Below are 14,380 nucleotides of genomic sequence, written 5' to 3' on the forward strand. Positions count from 1 at the left end.
CCTCTCTGACTGCTGGTCAGAAGCCTACCGGGCACCTGTAAGTGTCAGACTGACAGAAATTATGGAGTTCCTATAATATCAGGAAACAGTGGAAAAAACAGAAATTCTACTTGTAGATCTATAAGCTGAGAACATGAAGGAAAACTACTCAGGGAAGATATGGACATGACCACACTGAACAGGGATTTCTTACATGCTCCAAAGCAGCATAATACTGTCATGGCCTTCTGTGCTTCCTGTGACATAAAGAAAAAATCACCCACCATCAGAAATCTCCAGAATTACTCCAGAAAGCAATCCAGGGCTTCCCAGGTGGCACCAGTTAAACTGAACACTTAAGGAAAACTCCTCCAAGAAGCAGAGAAAGTGCATGGCAGCACAAACACGAGTCTGATCCAGGTCCAGAGCAGTGTGAATGGCCATATGAAGACAAGGGATGCTATAGATCACCCTGACAGCAGTAGTGCAGCACTGGGATGCCTTGAGGCTAAATTGGCTCTTGAGGCTACAAAAGAAGCTTGCTTCCTGCCTGGATCCTCATTGGCTGGTGAAGATTTTTTGAGCCCTGGCAGAGCAGGCTCTACTGGTATATCTAGCAGCAGTGCTCCTGGAAGGGGAAGAGATAAGGACAAGCACTGATGGTCTGTCAGAACTGGAGAATGGATCTGAAAATGTTCCTAGTCTTCACCGCATTTCTGCTTCACACTACCCTGGGCTTCCCTATTCAGGTGAGAGCAGCTCCATGCTGCCCCGCTCTTTCTTCTAATTGGCATTTTCTTCCTGGAGTGAAGCTGTGGAAACCCATTTTGATGATTTTCCCACAAGAAAAATGGTAGTAATATAGTGCTATATGAAGACAATCTATTACTTTAGCTCCTCTTTTTGACCTCGTTTTGATGCTATTGTTGCTGCATTTATGAGCTATGGAAAATTAACACCTTTTACCTATTGATTTTGCAGGACAACTCTGGAAACAGTACAGCAAGTAAGTAGGTTTTATATTGTATTTTAATTCTTGACCATGTATCAAATAAATTACGTAGCAGCAATCTTGAAGCCTGGGCATTAGCTGATGCAAATAATGTAGTTTCAGTAATACTTTGAGATATGCAGTTTTTACTAGCTAGAAATGTAACTACAGACGTTATACTGCCAGAAACAAACATGCCACTACATTGTATGTATGAGGGACTTAGCGAGAGTATGTTTTTTTGTTTGCCTACTTACTAGGTTATGTATTTTGAAGAGAGTTATTATTACAAATTGCATGGCTTCCCAATGTCTTTATGGAATGAATAAAAAAATCTGAAGTAAGGGGAAATTAAGATTCAAAAGCAGAGTGCAAAGCAGAGCTTCTTCAGGGTAGAAAAAGCTAAGGCAGTCTGTCAAGATTTCAAGGATTCTAGCAATGGTGACAAGATACAAGGGTCTGTCTGGGAGCAGCAGCAGCAGAACAAAAGATTTTAAGGAAGAAGCTCTATGCTGCTCATACTTAGTGAGGAACAGGGAAATAGAGGTAAGATCTGTACTATGGAGAGAACCCCATGTTTTGTAGGTGCGCTTCTGTGTAGCATAGTAGATCCTGAAACAAATGACAAGCTGATTTGTGATGCTGCCAGTGATGTAGCTACATACAGTTGTACAGCTGAAGAATGGGGCTGCCAAAGAGGCCTCGGGAAAGAGGAACAAAAGCAGAGCTGCAGCAGTGAAAGCACCTGCATGTCATCAGCAGTGTATGTGTTGTGGTACACAAAATTGTTGAGCAATCAATTTTACTTATAGTATAGACAGATGAAAGGTCTGAGTCAGAGCAGACTCAAGAGCTGTGTGTCTGAGTGGCTCCTCCTGTAATCCTGGGCTGCACAATATTGAGAAGAAGCTTTGACTTCACTGTGTCACAACACAGAAAAAATGGAAAAGGTCAGAAGGGTATAAAAGACATATAGTCTTGAATTTCACCACTGTGGGTAAATATAGGTGATAATACATAAGACTAATTCGCTGCTGAGTGACAACTTTAGTGCACCTGAAAGTACTTTTATGTTTCCCAATTTGCTATCGGGCTGAATGCAGATGTGCTTTCACACAGATGTGCGCTACATGCATGTACTTTCTGGGTGTGGTTTGTTAGGTTAATTCAGCTGTGCTTTGACAGGCTTGAAAAGTACATTCTAACATTGTATTTTGATACTTTTCCTTTAAACTGAGCATTAGGAAAAAGCTCAGCCACTTATTTGTGTCCTTACCTGCCTTGATGCAGCAATGAGAAAAAGGTACATCAGGTGTTGGAGAAAGCTTTGCATTGTGCTGAGATAGAAAATGAATAGTATGGGCTTAACAGAACAGCTTTTGTCATTTTGAAAAATAGAATGGGGTCATTGCAGATTTCCAGCAAATGTCAATGGAAATAAAACCTTAACTACAACAAGAAACTGCCAAGTCAGGGGTGACATGCTACAAAAGGAAGAGGCCTTAGAAAGAGTTGCTTGACATACTCAGAACAAGGCAGTGACTGATGAAAACTGAGCAATTCTTTTGAGATGTCATTTATGGCATGGAAGCAAAGGCATGCAAAATTAATGTTCAGTAAATTTGAAGCCAGTGGAGGGACATGCTTGTTGGAACTCAAAATGGCAGGGTTAATGGGCCAAACACATACAGTGAGTTTTAATTTACCATTGTTACTGCTTTTTGTGCCACCTTTCAGTATCTACAGTGCAGGGAAAACTTGAACTGCAACATTTTGAAATCTGTATCACACCAGATACTCATTTGATGAGGCACATAGCAGATGCCTTCTACAATGTCTCACTTGAGCTTTAAAAAGGGGTCCTGGGCTGTATGTGCCTAGGAATCTGGAGCCTAATTTCCACAGACTTTGACTAGTCAATTATTCTAATGCCTCTTGTGTGCATAAATTTTGAATTTGGTCAACCTACCTCAAAAATGCACTTTCCTGAATAAATTTTTAGATGCCATAGACCTCTCTGTTGCAGCTCCTGGGAAATGACTAAACTTCTGCATAATAAATAGAAGTTATCATAGTGGAGTTTCTTTAGCATGCAATTGAAGTAACAGTCTGAAAAGGCAGATTTAAGAATTTTTGGCTCAATCAAAGCAATTCTTCTGCAGGTTCTAGACCTACTCTGAATAGGAAGAAGTCCACCTACTTTTGGGCAGTAACCACTTAGGTCAATGGAAGCTGTGAAAAGGAAAGGTGCTGCAAGGTGTGACAGCTTGGCATCCTCCACATCTTCTGTTGAAAACACATGCTCAGAAAGTTAAGGATGGGCTTAGAGATATGAGAACTATTTGCACAAGTGTTGTCTGTGTTGGTGGTGGGTAGAAAATTAATAGTGGTTTTAAATTTTGACAAATACAGGTGTGATTATTAGCAACATGGAAGAGATTGCCAGAAAGGTGTGCGGCATATCCATCATACTTAAGAACAGGTCAAGCAAACTGTGTTCAGGAATAACATAGATAAAACTGCTTCTGCCTTAGGGAAAGCACACAAACTGGATGACCTTTGGAGGACCTTTCAATTTCTGTACTCTTATGATGCTATAACAATGAAGTTTCTCTTCAGAAATATATATATCAGATTTTCCCTTCTATGCTGGTATCTAGAAACTGACTTTTGGCAGAAATAAGAAGATGCCACACTAGAAAGTCATGTTAGGATAGTTACAAGCTGCTGTCAGGTGCATACTGAAGCCAAGATTATTTGCCTGGTGCTAAATTATAGCCTTCATCCCATTTTATAACTTTCCTCTTTGACACTGTGAAACCAGAGAGGATTGTTGAGCTGGTTAGCCTGCACCTGTTCCAGTGGAATCTGGGAACAAAACAGATTTTTGTCCCTAGTTTCCTTTGACATTTTTCACACTGACGCTGAAAAATGCTTTGCTGATTCTTATACAGTTAATGACCAGGATTCTGTTCCTGAACATGGAACAGTTTCGTAGGTGTTTGTCTAAACCTCAATTGAATTTCTGTGCATATGCATCAGTTAGTGCACCCTCTTACCTCTCCAAGCAAAGGCACCTGCCAAAGGCATTGCCATGGGTGAGGAGACCTGTGCTATTGAGACCGGTGCTGTGAAGTTGCATTCAGAATCTAATTTGCTCTTTTTGCTTGTCTTTTTCTTCCTTGCTTTTTGCAGCAACAGAACCTACTCAGGTGAGGACAACTAAATCAGCTCCTTTGTTAACTTTGGGGTCCACCATTGACTTCAAGACTCATCTACTCATCCATATCCCCATCTGTGCAGGAAGTCTTTCCAGATCAACAATGTACCAGAGTGTGCAGTTTCCATCTGTATCTCATTTGTCGTTCCAAAATGCCCAAATATGGCCAAAATCCCAGGAAGCTTTTGCCTTCTTTGTGGTTATAGAGAAAATTCAAAACTGTTTTTTATTTCTACTAGGCAAAGGGAGTATGGCAATTTGTTTTGCTACTAACATGACCTCCACAGCTAGGTACCAGCCCCACAGTTCCCTACAAGCAGTAAATGCCATGGCCTTTCACCACTGTTGTGAGATGATACTGGGAGGATTTCATAAGAGATTTCATCAGCTTTGTACTCTACCATCAGGGACATGAATGAAGCTATGAAACTCGCTACATGCTTCAAATTGCATTTCCTGAATCTCCTATGCCAATTTGCTTTATGATATCCATACATACGAAAGTACATCAAAGAAAAATATCTACCACATGTGGTAGTATTTTTTTTACACATGGTACAGTAAATAAGACCTCAGGACTGCACTACTGAAAGATACACAAAACAGTAGCCCAAACACTTTTGATCCTTTGCATGTTAATTTGTTTCATATTTATGTTATACTGTTAATTGTGAGATAATACTTATGTTTCATCCTCCTAGGTTACTACAGAAGAAGAAATATATGGTATGTATTATTCTAAATTTAAGTGTTTGCTAGGATATACTGATTGTTAGCTACCCAGTTACTCCAGAAAATAGCACATGATTAACACAAAATAATCTCTGGGAAGAAATTTTAAATGAATGTATTAACCATAATAATTTATGTAAAGTAGAGTCTCTTGGTTGTGGCCAATTGCCCAGCCTTGATAACAATCTCAGGTGTTAATTTTGCTAAAAATGGTTCTGCTTAGATAATATATTGACTTAAGTCACTTCTGAAGGTTAAAGGAAGCGCAGAAGCCATCTGCCTGTGCTGTTCATGGATGTCAAGACTCATAGCATGATGCTCAGATTCAGCTGATTTTACTTCTGTGAGGCTCAAAAGTCTCTGATGCTGGGCTTGTCTGGGGACCTCAGTCTCAATCATGGAATAGGAATTAAGTCCTGATTTCATTGGTTTCAAGGGTTTTTCAAGAAGAGTGTACCCAGCAGTAAGCAGCAGGAATGCTTTCCATCAAATTTTGCTCCTGATATGTTGAGGGATGAGTGTGATGTGTGCACGCAGAAGGAAAGCTGTGCTGTCTGAGCACACAGAGGGAGCCATGAAGACAAGGGGAATTGCCAGCTGGAATTGCCTGCTGTCCAAGCAGGACAAAACAGACTCAGAAGAGCTGAAGGACCATTCCTGAGAATACAGTGACTAAAAAACAAAGGTAGAGAGAGAGAAAGATCAAAAAGGAATGGCTCTCGGGACTGGATTGATGCCAAAACAACCACTGCTGTTGGGAGGTTCACAAGATTATGTCCCTGAGCAAATATCTACATGACTGAACACCATGCCAACACATAAATAGACTCCATGAGTTTGACTGCATGACTGTAATTTGGACCAGAGCAAAAAGAGTGCCTGGAAACTTGTCAGATTAAAAATCAGGATTCATTTTTCCCTCGGGAATGACAAAGTGATTCTCTGTATTTTCTGCACAGAATCTCCATCACCTGTAGAGACAGACTCTGAGGATGAAGTTATTTTTAACAGAATTCTGAAAGTTAACAAAGGTAATACCATCAAAGCCCTGCTTCTACTGGGTCTCTCTGATTGTTAGTATTTTGGAGGGGGGCTGGGGGGCTGGTGAGGGGGCAATGGGGGAGATACAGTATCTTACCACAATCTGTGCAAACATTTTTTCCTATCTTACTGATATAAATGTAAGAAACCCTCAGAAACTGGCCACAAATTCTTTGTGCAGTCTGATGAAGCCCTATGGTATCCTAAATCTATCTTGTCAATACTGAAGTTGATACCAGATGTAGACACAACTGAACTATGCAGGCAGCTTCTTCAGCTTTAGCTCTCAACATCTTGGTCCTTCTTTGGACATAAAAAGAGAACTTGGTTATATGGTTGTTTTATTATTTAACTACCTTTCTGCTGAATGAAAGTAATACATGCATTCAGTCACCATATGGTTTTGTAGAACAGACTCCTAGATGGCCAGTTCCAGGCTTCCTGCTCTAGACTTACTGTTTCTTGATACTTCCAAAAATATTTGCCACTTTTTATCGGCTTCTCTTTCTTGTATTTTCTCCTTTGGTGAGGGGAAAATGTGGTCATTCATGAAGCTCTACTCCTGTCTGTAGAAACGGACAGCAAAGACTTCTACAGTTTTCTAAGACAGAAACACTGTTTTTGATTTGTCCCTCTGTACTCTTGCCTTCCTGGGTTTCCTTACTTTCCTCCTGCCTTTGCCCAGCACCTTTCCAGGGCACTCACTCAGTGTGACAATGTGGTGAAGAAATAGTACCAAAGTACAGCATTCCTCTTACTGCTTGAACTGCTTTCAGACCTACCTTGTCTTGCCTGAAACCCTACCCAACTGAGCTGGTGCTTCTCACCTGTCACTTAGCTAAGGACACTTCAGGGAAAAGTAGGGAAGCAAATAATGTCCAATACCCCACTTCCAATGTTGACCAGGAGCAGAAGCTTAGGAAAATAAGCTTTCAGGAGGACACATAGAGTGACACTTTACCAAGTGTGCCCTAGACAGCTCCCAGCAGTCTATGGCTCAGGTACTTCCACCCTTTTTTTTTGCCACAGACTGCTCTCGGTACTTGCAAGAAGGTGACATAGTCCCACAGAGGAGCCGCAGTGCCATCAACTGTCGCAATTGCTACTGGCCCCAGTCCAGCGATGGGATTGTTCGTATTCCCTATGTCTTGGATCCTACTTATGGTGGGTGTAAATTTCCATATATATATATATATATGAATGGAATTTATCCAATAAGCTTCAGATAGAAACCTGCTTCCAGCGGCTACAGTGATGAAATCTATTCTAAGGGTTTATTTGTGCTATGCAAGCACAGATTAATTTTAAATACAAAGACACAAGCAGAAAAAAAAAGAGATCAAATTTCCTTGAGTAGTTTGCATCCATAATATTTTGTGTCTGGTCTCTTGAAGACAACAGTGATCACGTTCTCTGATAGTATCTGCCAGAATACCTGCCTTTATGCCTATTGTGGTGTGGTTTGAATGGCCTACTTTTCATTAGCAAAATAGCTTCCCATAGCTGCCTGCAAGTGCACAATCAGCAGCTAGAACAACAATCACCCCTATAATTTAAAACAAGTTGTTAAGAGAAAAGGGCTCCCACCTGAATCCATGTGGACGTGGATCTGGATAATCTCATGCCAGGCTGTAATATCTTAAATGAAATTAATTAACAAGCAAGAAGCAACAAAGAGACTAGGCTAATATTTGTGTCCCTCATTTACCCTGCTTTTGTGCACACATGAGATTTTAATGGCACCTGTTATTATTCTTTGTGACCCCCAAAATTAACCTTTTCTTCTCCAGAGGAGAGCCACATAAGAGGGATTCAGGAAGCTATGGCAGAATTCGAAACACTGACTTGTATTAATTTTGTGAAGCGCAAGACAGAACGTGACTACCTCAGCATTAAATCTGCTGATGGGTAAGTTCAAAGACAAATGAACAAGTTGTTTCTGTATTGCTTTTCAATTCTTCACTACTTTGTGTGACTTAGAGAGGAAAGAGATGTTGATTTGGAGAAGAAACTTTATGTTTTATCACAGTGCAAGGTATCCTGCAAGTGCAAGGACCCAGCATTTACTTCAGTGAGTCAGCAGAGAAACTGAAGTGACTCAGACCATAGAAAAACACCCTTAAGGTGGAGAACATGCCTTAGCTCATGTTTTCTGTGTGGTGTTTTATATATATACATATATGTATAAATACATACATTATATACACGTATACATAATGCATACTTGAACACAACATATAACAAGCTACTGTAGTTCTTGCAAAGGCAAAATCAATTCCAATTTCTGAAATAAACAGTTCTCTGAATCAGACATACAGTTGATTGTCAAGGTCAGAATTTGAGTCTGTGAGAGAATTGTTTAACATCTGCCAGCTTTTAAGTGCTATTCATCTTAGTTCCAGCTCTGATATAGGATTCAGTCATTCAGATTAAAAACGGTTATTTCTAGGGAGTTAAAATCCCTGCGTATAGAAGGTCACCATGCAGGAGCCTTTGTGCTAATGAAGGTCTTTCAGGAATCTTTAGTGATGACCATACTGACTGTTGTTTTGTACAACATAGTCAGTTTTGCCTTTCTGTAGACACTGACTATCCCAGTGGACAGGAAGTAATCATTTCATTCCCACAACACGTAAGTGAAACAAGATTCTCTGTAATGTCCCTTTGCCTGACAATAAAAATCCCATAAGTCCTCTGTTGGTGTTCAATGCCTCTCTCAGCTGCTGGTCCAACTATGGAAAAGTAGGAGGTGGACAGACTGTTTCTGTAATGAAAGGAGGATGCATGTGGAAAGGAATCATTCAGCATGAACTGGACCATGCCCTGGGATTTTTGCATGAACATTCTCGAAGTGACAGGGATAAATATGTAAAGATCATGTGGGAGTACATCAGCCCAGGTAAGTACTTTTGATTTCCTCAGTGTAGACAGTAGAGTAGATATGTCCTGCTGTTTCCAACTCCTCCTTGCTCCCTGAAGGGATTGGATAAGAAGCATACTCTAAGAACAGTATCTTATATTACAGCTGACAGACCAGACTTCAAGAAATTTGAAAACTCGAACAACCTGGGTCTTCCATATGACTATTCTTCAGTAATGCACTATGGCCCGTAAGTAGCAGCGTGACATTGCTCTTGTTGGAACTCAAATCTCACATTAGAACTAACTTCTGTAAAAACTCTGTCCTACTACTAATGGGGAATAGCTTCCCTGTTTCCCCCTCTGAGAAAACCAGTGTAAGTCAGTTCAGATAAGCCATTCCCCATGATTAATTCACTATCCTTTAGCTTTCTTTAAGGAGTCACTCACAGCTGGGAACGTGGCAAAGGAGGGCATCTGCTTACTGCTGGACTTCCTAATCAAACTTATTTGAATAGCACTGTTAATCATAGCAACAAAGAAAGCAGCCTCAGAGTAGAGTTCCTCCTTTGCCATCTGAAGAAAAGGATTATATAGCCAAGAAGAGGTCTGCAAGCCATCAACCGCCAATAAGTGTGTTAGGGAGAGCTGTCTTTTTTCCTCTGTTACTCTAGCACCTAATATACTGGGGTTCTAGGCTAAAAATAGTTTTCTGAAGTGGTATTAACACTGCAGATCATTTAAACAGCAATCTAATTAGTGTTATTTGTTTAATATTATCAGTCTAAGATCATGGTGAAGTAAATCTGTGCACAAATGTAAATAAATTAATGCAGAGGCAGCCAAAGGTTGTTTTCTATTTTATTTTGTTTTTCTATTAGAAGAAAGGGCTGACTTGCCCCTCCAATAATTTCTTTATTAGCACCCTCTTGTGGGACTTTAGAACCTTAAACACCTTCATAATGTATGTGACAACAGTGCTTTTACTCCCCAGCCACCATGTCTAGGGCTTGGAGGTTTGCTTGAATTTTTTTCAAGGATGAGTTTGGGATTAAGATAGTTTGTTATCCCTGGGTTATTTCATATTTAATAAAATTTCAAAACAATAGCAAAGGTAACTGATGAGCTTGTTTTAAATTTAGCTCTCCAAACAGCATAGGTTGGTGGCCTTCTTGTATTATGTGGCAGCAAGCAAACATGGTTTGCAAGTTCCATTCTTCTTGCACAGGAGATTTCCCCATTCCTAGCTGCTGGAACAAGTGTCAAGAATTGGCCAGAAGAACAATCCAGTTTTCAGATGGGATTTAGGAAACTTGCATACAATTGTTCTCCCTCTAAAGCACGTAGATTGTGCCATTAAATCCTGAAAGAAGTAATTTTACTTCAATAACTTTTTTTTCTTTTTTTTTTTTTTTCAGATACACATTCACTAATACCACTGGCAAAGCAACTATTGTACCAATCCCTGATGGAGCAGTACATATTGGACAGAGGCAGGGACTGAGCAACATGGACGTGGCCAAAATCAACAAGCTTTACAATTGCAGTAAGTGCCTCAAAGCCACCCTTTCCTCTGAGGATACTCAGCTCCTTGACAGAGGTGTTTGGGCAGTCTGCATTGGCAGCAGCTTCTCATCAAAGACTATGAGACTACTCTCCTAAATCTACAGTACCCATTATGGTCACTCCAGGAGAGAACACAAAGGTGAAGCTGGAGGCATATTGTGATTAGTGAAATGTTATTTTTTGGCATATGTGGCTACTGTGGCAATGGCTTATCTGCATACCATGTCATATGCTTCACTGGAGTCATCAGGTTTGTTAGGGCTCAAGAGACAATGATAAACCCCACAAAAAGTCAGACATCTCTGTCCCTCATTGCAGTTTGTATTTAAGACCTGAGACGGAAAAAAAAGAGTTGTTACACTCTTTTGAACTGAAACAGTTTCATGATGTGCAGCTCTAGCCTAATAGTTTTCAAATGTTTAAATTGTCATTCTAAATGTGTATGTATTTTCTACTCCTTAAATTTAACCTCTGCTTGAAGAAATTCTCTGATACAATCAGAGAAATTTCTTCAAAGGTAAAAAACATGATGAATAAAGTATTATCCCTTGCACAGAGAAAAGCCCAAGTCCTCCTCCTAAACTTAGAATTTAGGTATTGCAGAGACACCATAATTTTTTGATTCTTCTCACACCACTTGACTTCCTTGTATCAGTGGAAAACCATGTGACCAAATGCATCAAAATGAAACCTCTGATATTCTTTAGTGTACCAGTCCCCTGAAATGATGCTGCCTTATCAGAAAATCGAGACTTTTACATTCTGGAGAGATTACAATTTTAAGTGAGTGGAAGTTTCTGTATGCCTGGTGCTGAACTAAACATTGTTTCTCCCTCAGGTCGCTGTAGCACTATTATCGATGCAGCATTTGGGTCACTGAAATCTGCCAACCATCCAAGAAATTACTCAGATAACACCAACTGTGTCTGGCTTATCCGTACCCGATCGAGAAAGGTAATCATGAGTTAATAATGGTATTGGAACATGGTTGGACTTATATCTTTCTTTGTTAAGCATTTTGCTCTTTATCTGCATAACAGTTGCCATATAACATCTTTTTCATGGGAAAGATTTCAAACTAGTCTGTACTTCTTTGTGTCCTTAAGCCAGGTACAGGCCAAAACAACTGCAGAAATGTGGTTTTGAAAAACTCCAATAGTTTTGAAAAACTCTAAGCAGCCTGAACATGGGAGCATTCAATTAGAGGCCCATTAGATCTGAATCCTGCATCTTCAGGGGATGAGAGGCAAGGCAGGGCAAGCAGTACCAGTTTGGGCTTGGCTACAGCTTGGATTCTGTCTGGTTTAAAGGACACTCCATGAAAGAACTCTCATATGTGTTTGGCCTGGTTTTTCTTCCCTTCCAGATTTCCCTGCATTTCCGTGCCTTTGAGCTGCAGAAAACCAGAGGCTGTCAGGGTGATTATGTTAAAGTTTATGATGGATCCAGCAAGTCTTCTGCAGTTTTAATGGACAAAACCTGTGGATCAAAGATACCCACGGATGTAGTTGCTTCTAGCAATCTTATGCTCGTAGAGTTTGTCACAGATGGTGCTGGTACAGCTTCTGGTTTCCAAGCCACCTTTACTTCTGGTAGGTCTGAGAACAGGGAGAATGGTGGAGAAAGAAAAATAATCTATGTCAAGTCAACAAGTGTTCTACCTTCCTCTTCACATGTCTTTTGGAAACACTGTTGAGGAAATGGTATCTATGAGACCCATCACTTCCTGCCTTGCTTTTGATCTAATGGATCAGTCCTACACTAGTGCCATTTATTCATTCAGAAAGATGAGGCCATGCTCAGGACAAACTGTCAGCCAGGTGATTCCCAGATTTCACAGTTTGCCTTGCCTTTCAGATACACACCATTCCAAAGCATGCACCATTAAGGATATGATCAGTTTAAACCTACAGCTAGGGTTACTAGCACAATAGGATGAGAATAAATCATAATGCAGTATTTAAATATATTGCTCTTCTGAAAGAAAATATACAGTTTCTAGTCAAACAGTTCAGAGGGAAAGAAAGATTTGTGGTAAGCCAGGTCACCCAGCCCAATGGCAAGAAAAGAGGCAGTATTTCCGTGGTCAGGATCCATGAACATACTCACCTAAAACACATTCTTTTCAGTTCTGTTTAATTAATGACTAGTGTCACAAACATACAATTAAGTTACCACAGTAATGGTGACTCTGTATAGTATCTATTTCTGTCAATTGTAGCTATGGAAGGAAAGAAAAAGAGGAAAAATCATCATGCCACTTGTGTCATTGACTACAAAATGATCCCAGTTTTTGGATAAAACGTGATTTAACTTTTACATTCTTTAGAGATACTACTGTTTGTTCAGAGAGCTCTGAAAGCTAAACATTGTCTCATTTCACTTACAGTAAGGATCCAAAGAAAACCTAGCAGCCACAACTGACTTAATGGAGAAGAATCTATTCTGTGAATATTGAAATTATGCATTTCCAACTTTGCTCCTATCTTGGCTTGGATCAGTATGAAATTTAATTCTATTAAGAATCGAAGTCTTCACCTTCCTGAGAAAGTTTATTCCCCAAGCCATACAAATGTATGAATTCTATACATCTGGTATACTCCCCCTTTCATCTGCACAGTTAAGTTATTACCTCCTTCTATTTAACAATTTAATAAAAAGCTTCATAAAAAAAAAGTTTCCATTTCTATTTTCCAGTAGTCCCTTCCAGCCTCACACAATATCAATGTTGTCTTACTTCTTAGCACCCTTCATTCAGCCAGAGGTATCTCTTAAGAGTATCATAAAGATGTTATCATAGGTTTAGACAGCTGAAGAGACCAGCTGTAACTTTACAAATTGGCTTTCTATTCTCCACGGTCTTCAGCATGAAAGAATGTCCTAGAAACAGCCTCTTTTCCTAGCCTAACATTCTAGCTTCCAAAAATGACATCTCTCTTAAGTGATCCCATTACATCCTTAAATCACAAGAAAGACAGATATGACAAAATTGTTGCCATAAAATATCAATACACCCTATTGCAGTGTTCCTTGTACAGTTCTGGTAGGCAGGGACCACCTAAGGGTGCTTTTTAATCCAGAAGCCATTTTTACTGCACGGACACAGTTAAGCCTGTGGCAGGATAAGAGCTGAACTAGATAATGCTGCCAGAGTTCATGCACTTCTTCAGTTCAGGGAACAAATCTTTTGTGAGGCAAGAAACTAAACTTTCCTGTTCTGATCTCTCAAGGAGAGAGCTGTAAGATTGGCAGAGCCCCTGGGAAGCTCATTTCTTAGTCATTGTATGTAATGACACTTTGTTTTTTTCTAACAGATCTGAGAGCAAAATAGGCCAATATTTTACTCCTGTAGAGATAGTTAAACATATGAGTAACCTTAGCATATAACACTTGCATGTGCAGGTCTGAAAAAAGGCAAATGCTTTTCCTGTTCTTATTCTGTAATGCTAGGAACCTTGGAACTTTTGTACAGAAATAGAATTCTAGAAAAGAACAGTGGGAAATTAACTTGAACTACAAGTAAGGTTTATACAGCAAGTTATTGATTTATTTTCTTTTGTTAAAGGAGGAACCAAAGAGAATGCATTTACAAGAGTTTGCTCAAAGCTTGCTCTGTGTTTATATTTGATGAAGGATTGGCCACTTCTTTAAAGTTAGAGAAACCTTAACCCCATTGAAGATTGATTCCTCATCCACAGTGACAAATGGCTGTGCAAATGCCTCTGAAGACAGGAATTTTGAGTCTGCTTTAAAACAGACATTTCTTTAGTTCTTAAGACATTGGAACATAGGTTCAGCTTCTAGTTATTCTACTTGTACTTCTTAGCACTTACGTGTTGCTATCAGTACATCATATAAGAAGTAGTCTTTCTGGAATATTGTTAAAAATGCAGTTCTAGAGAAAAATATTTGACTGCTGTGATTCCCGAGCCCCTACAAAACAAAGTGGAGGAAACAATACCACAAAGCAAGAATTTACTGGTGGTTTGGTG

General features: G+C 39.7%; 1 protein-coding gene across 1 annotated transcript; it reads left to right on the plus strand.

Annotated features, from left to right (window-relative positions):
• Nucleotides 1-659: 659 nt before the first annotated feature.
• LOC309878621 (astacin-like metalloendopeptidase) lies at nt 660-12,689 on the plus strand (the record flags this gene model as incomplete). The annotated part of the gene is made up of 13 exons (XM_082761370.1): nt 660-728; nt 961-985; nt 4,166-4,182; nt 4,892-4,916; nt 5,882-5,953; nt 6,993-7,127; nt 7,754-7,871; nt 8,684-8,862; nt 8,989-9,073; nt 10,241-10,368; nt 11,227-11,342; nt 11,755-11,980; nt 12,610-12,689. The coding sequence occupies 13 exons, from the start codon at nt 660-662 to the stop codon at nt 12,687-12,689; spliced, it is 1,275 nt and encodes a 424-aa protein (XP_082617496.1).
• Nucleotides 12,690-14,380: the final 1,691 nt, after the last annotated feature.

Source organism: Aythya marila (assembly GCF_965140915.1).
Source record: "Aythya marila genome assembly, chromosome: 5".
Lineage (NCBI taxonomy): Eukaryota > Metazoa > Chordata > Aves > Anseriformes > Anatidae > Aythya > Aythya marila.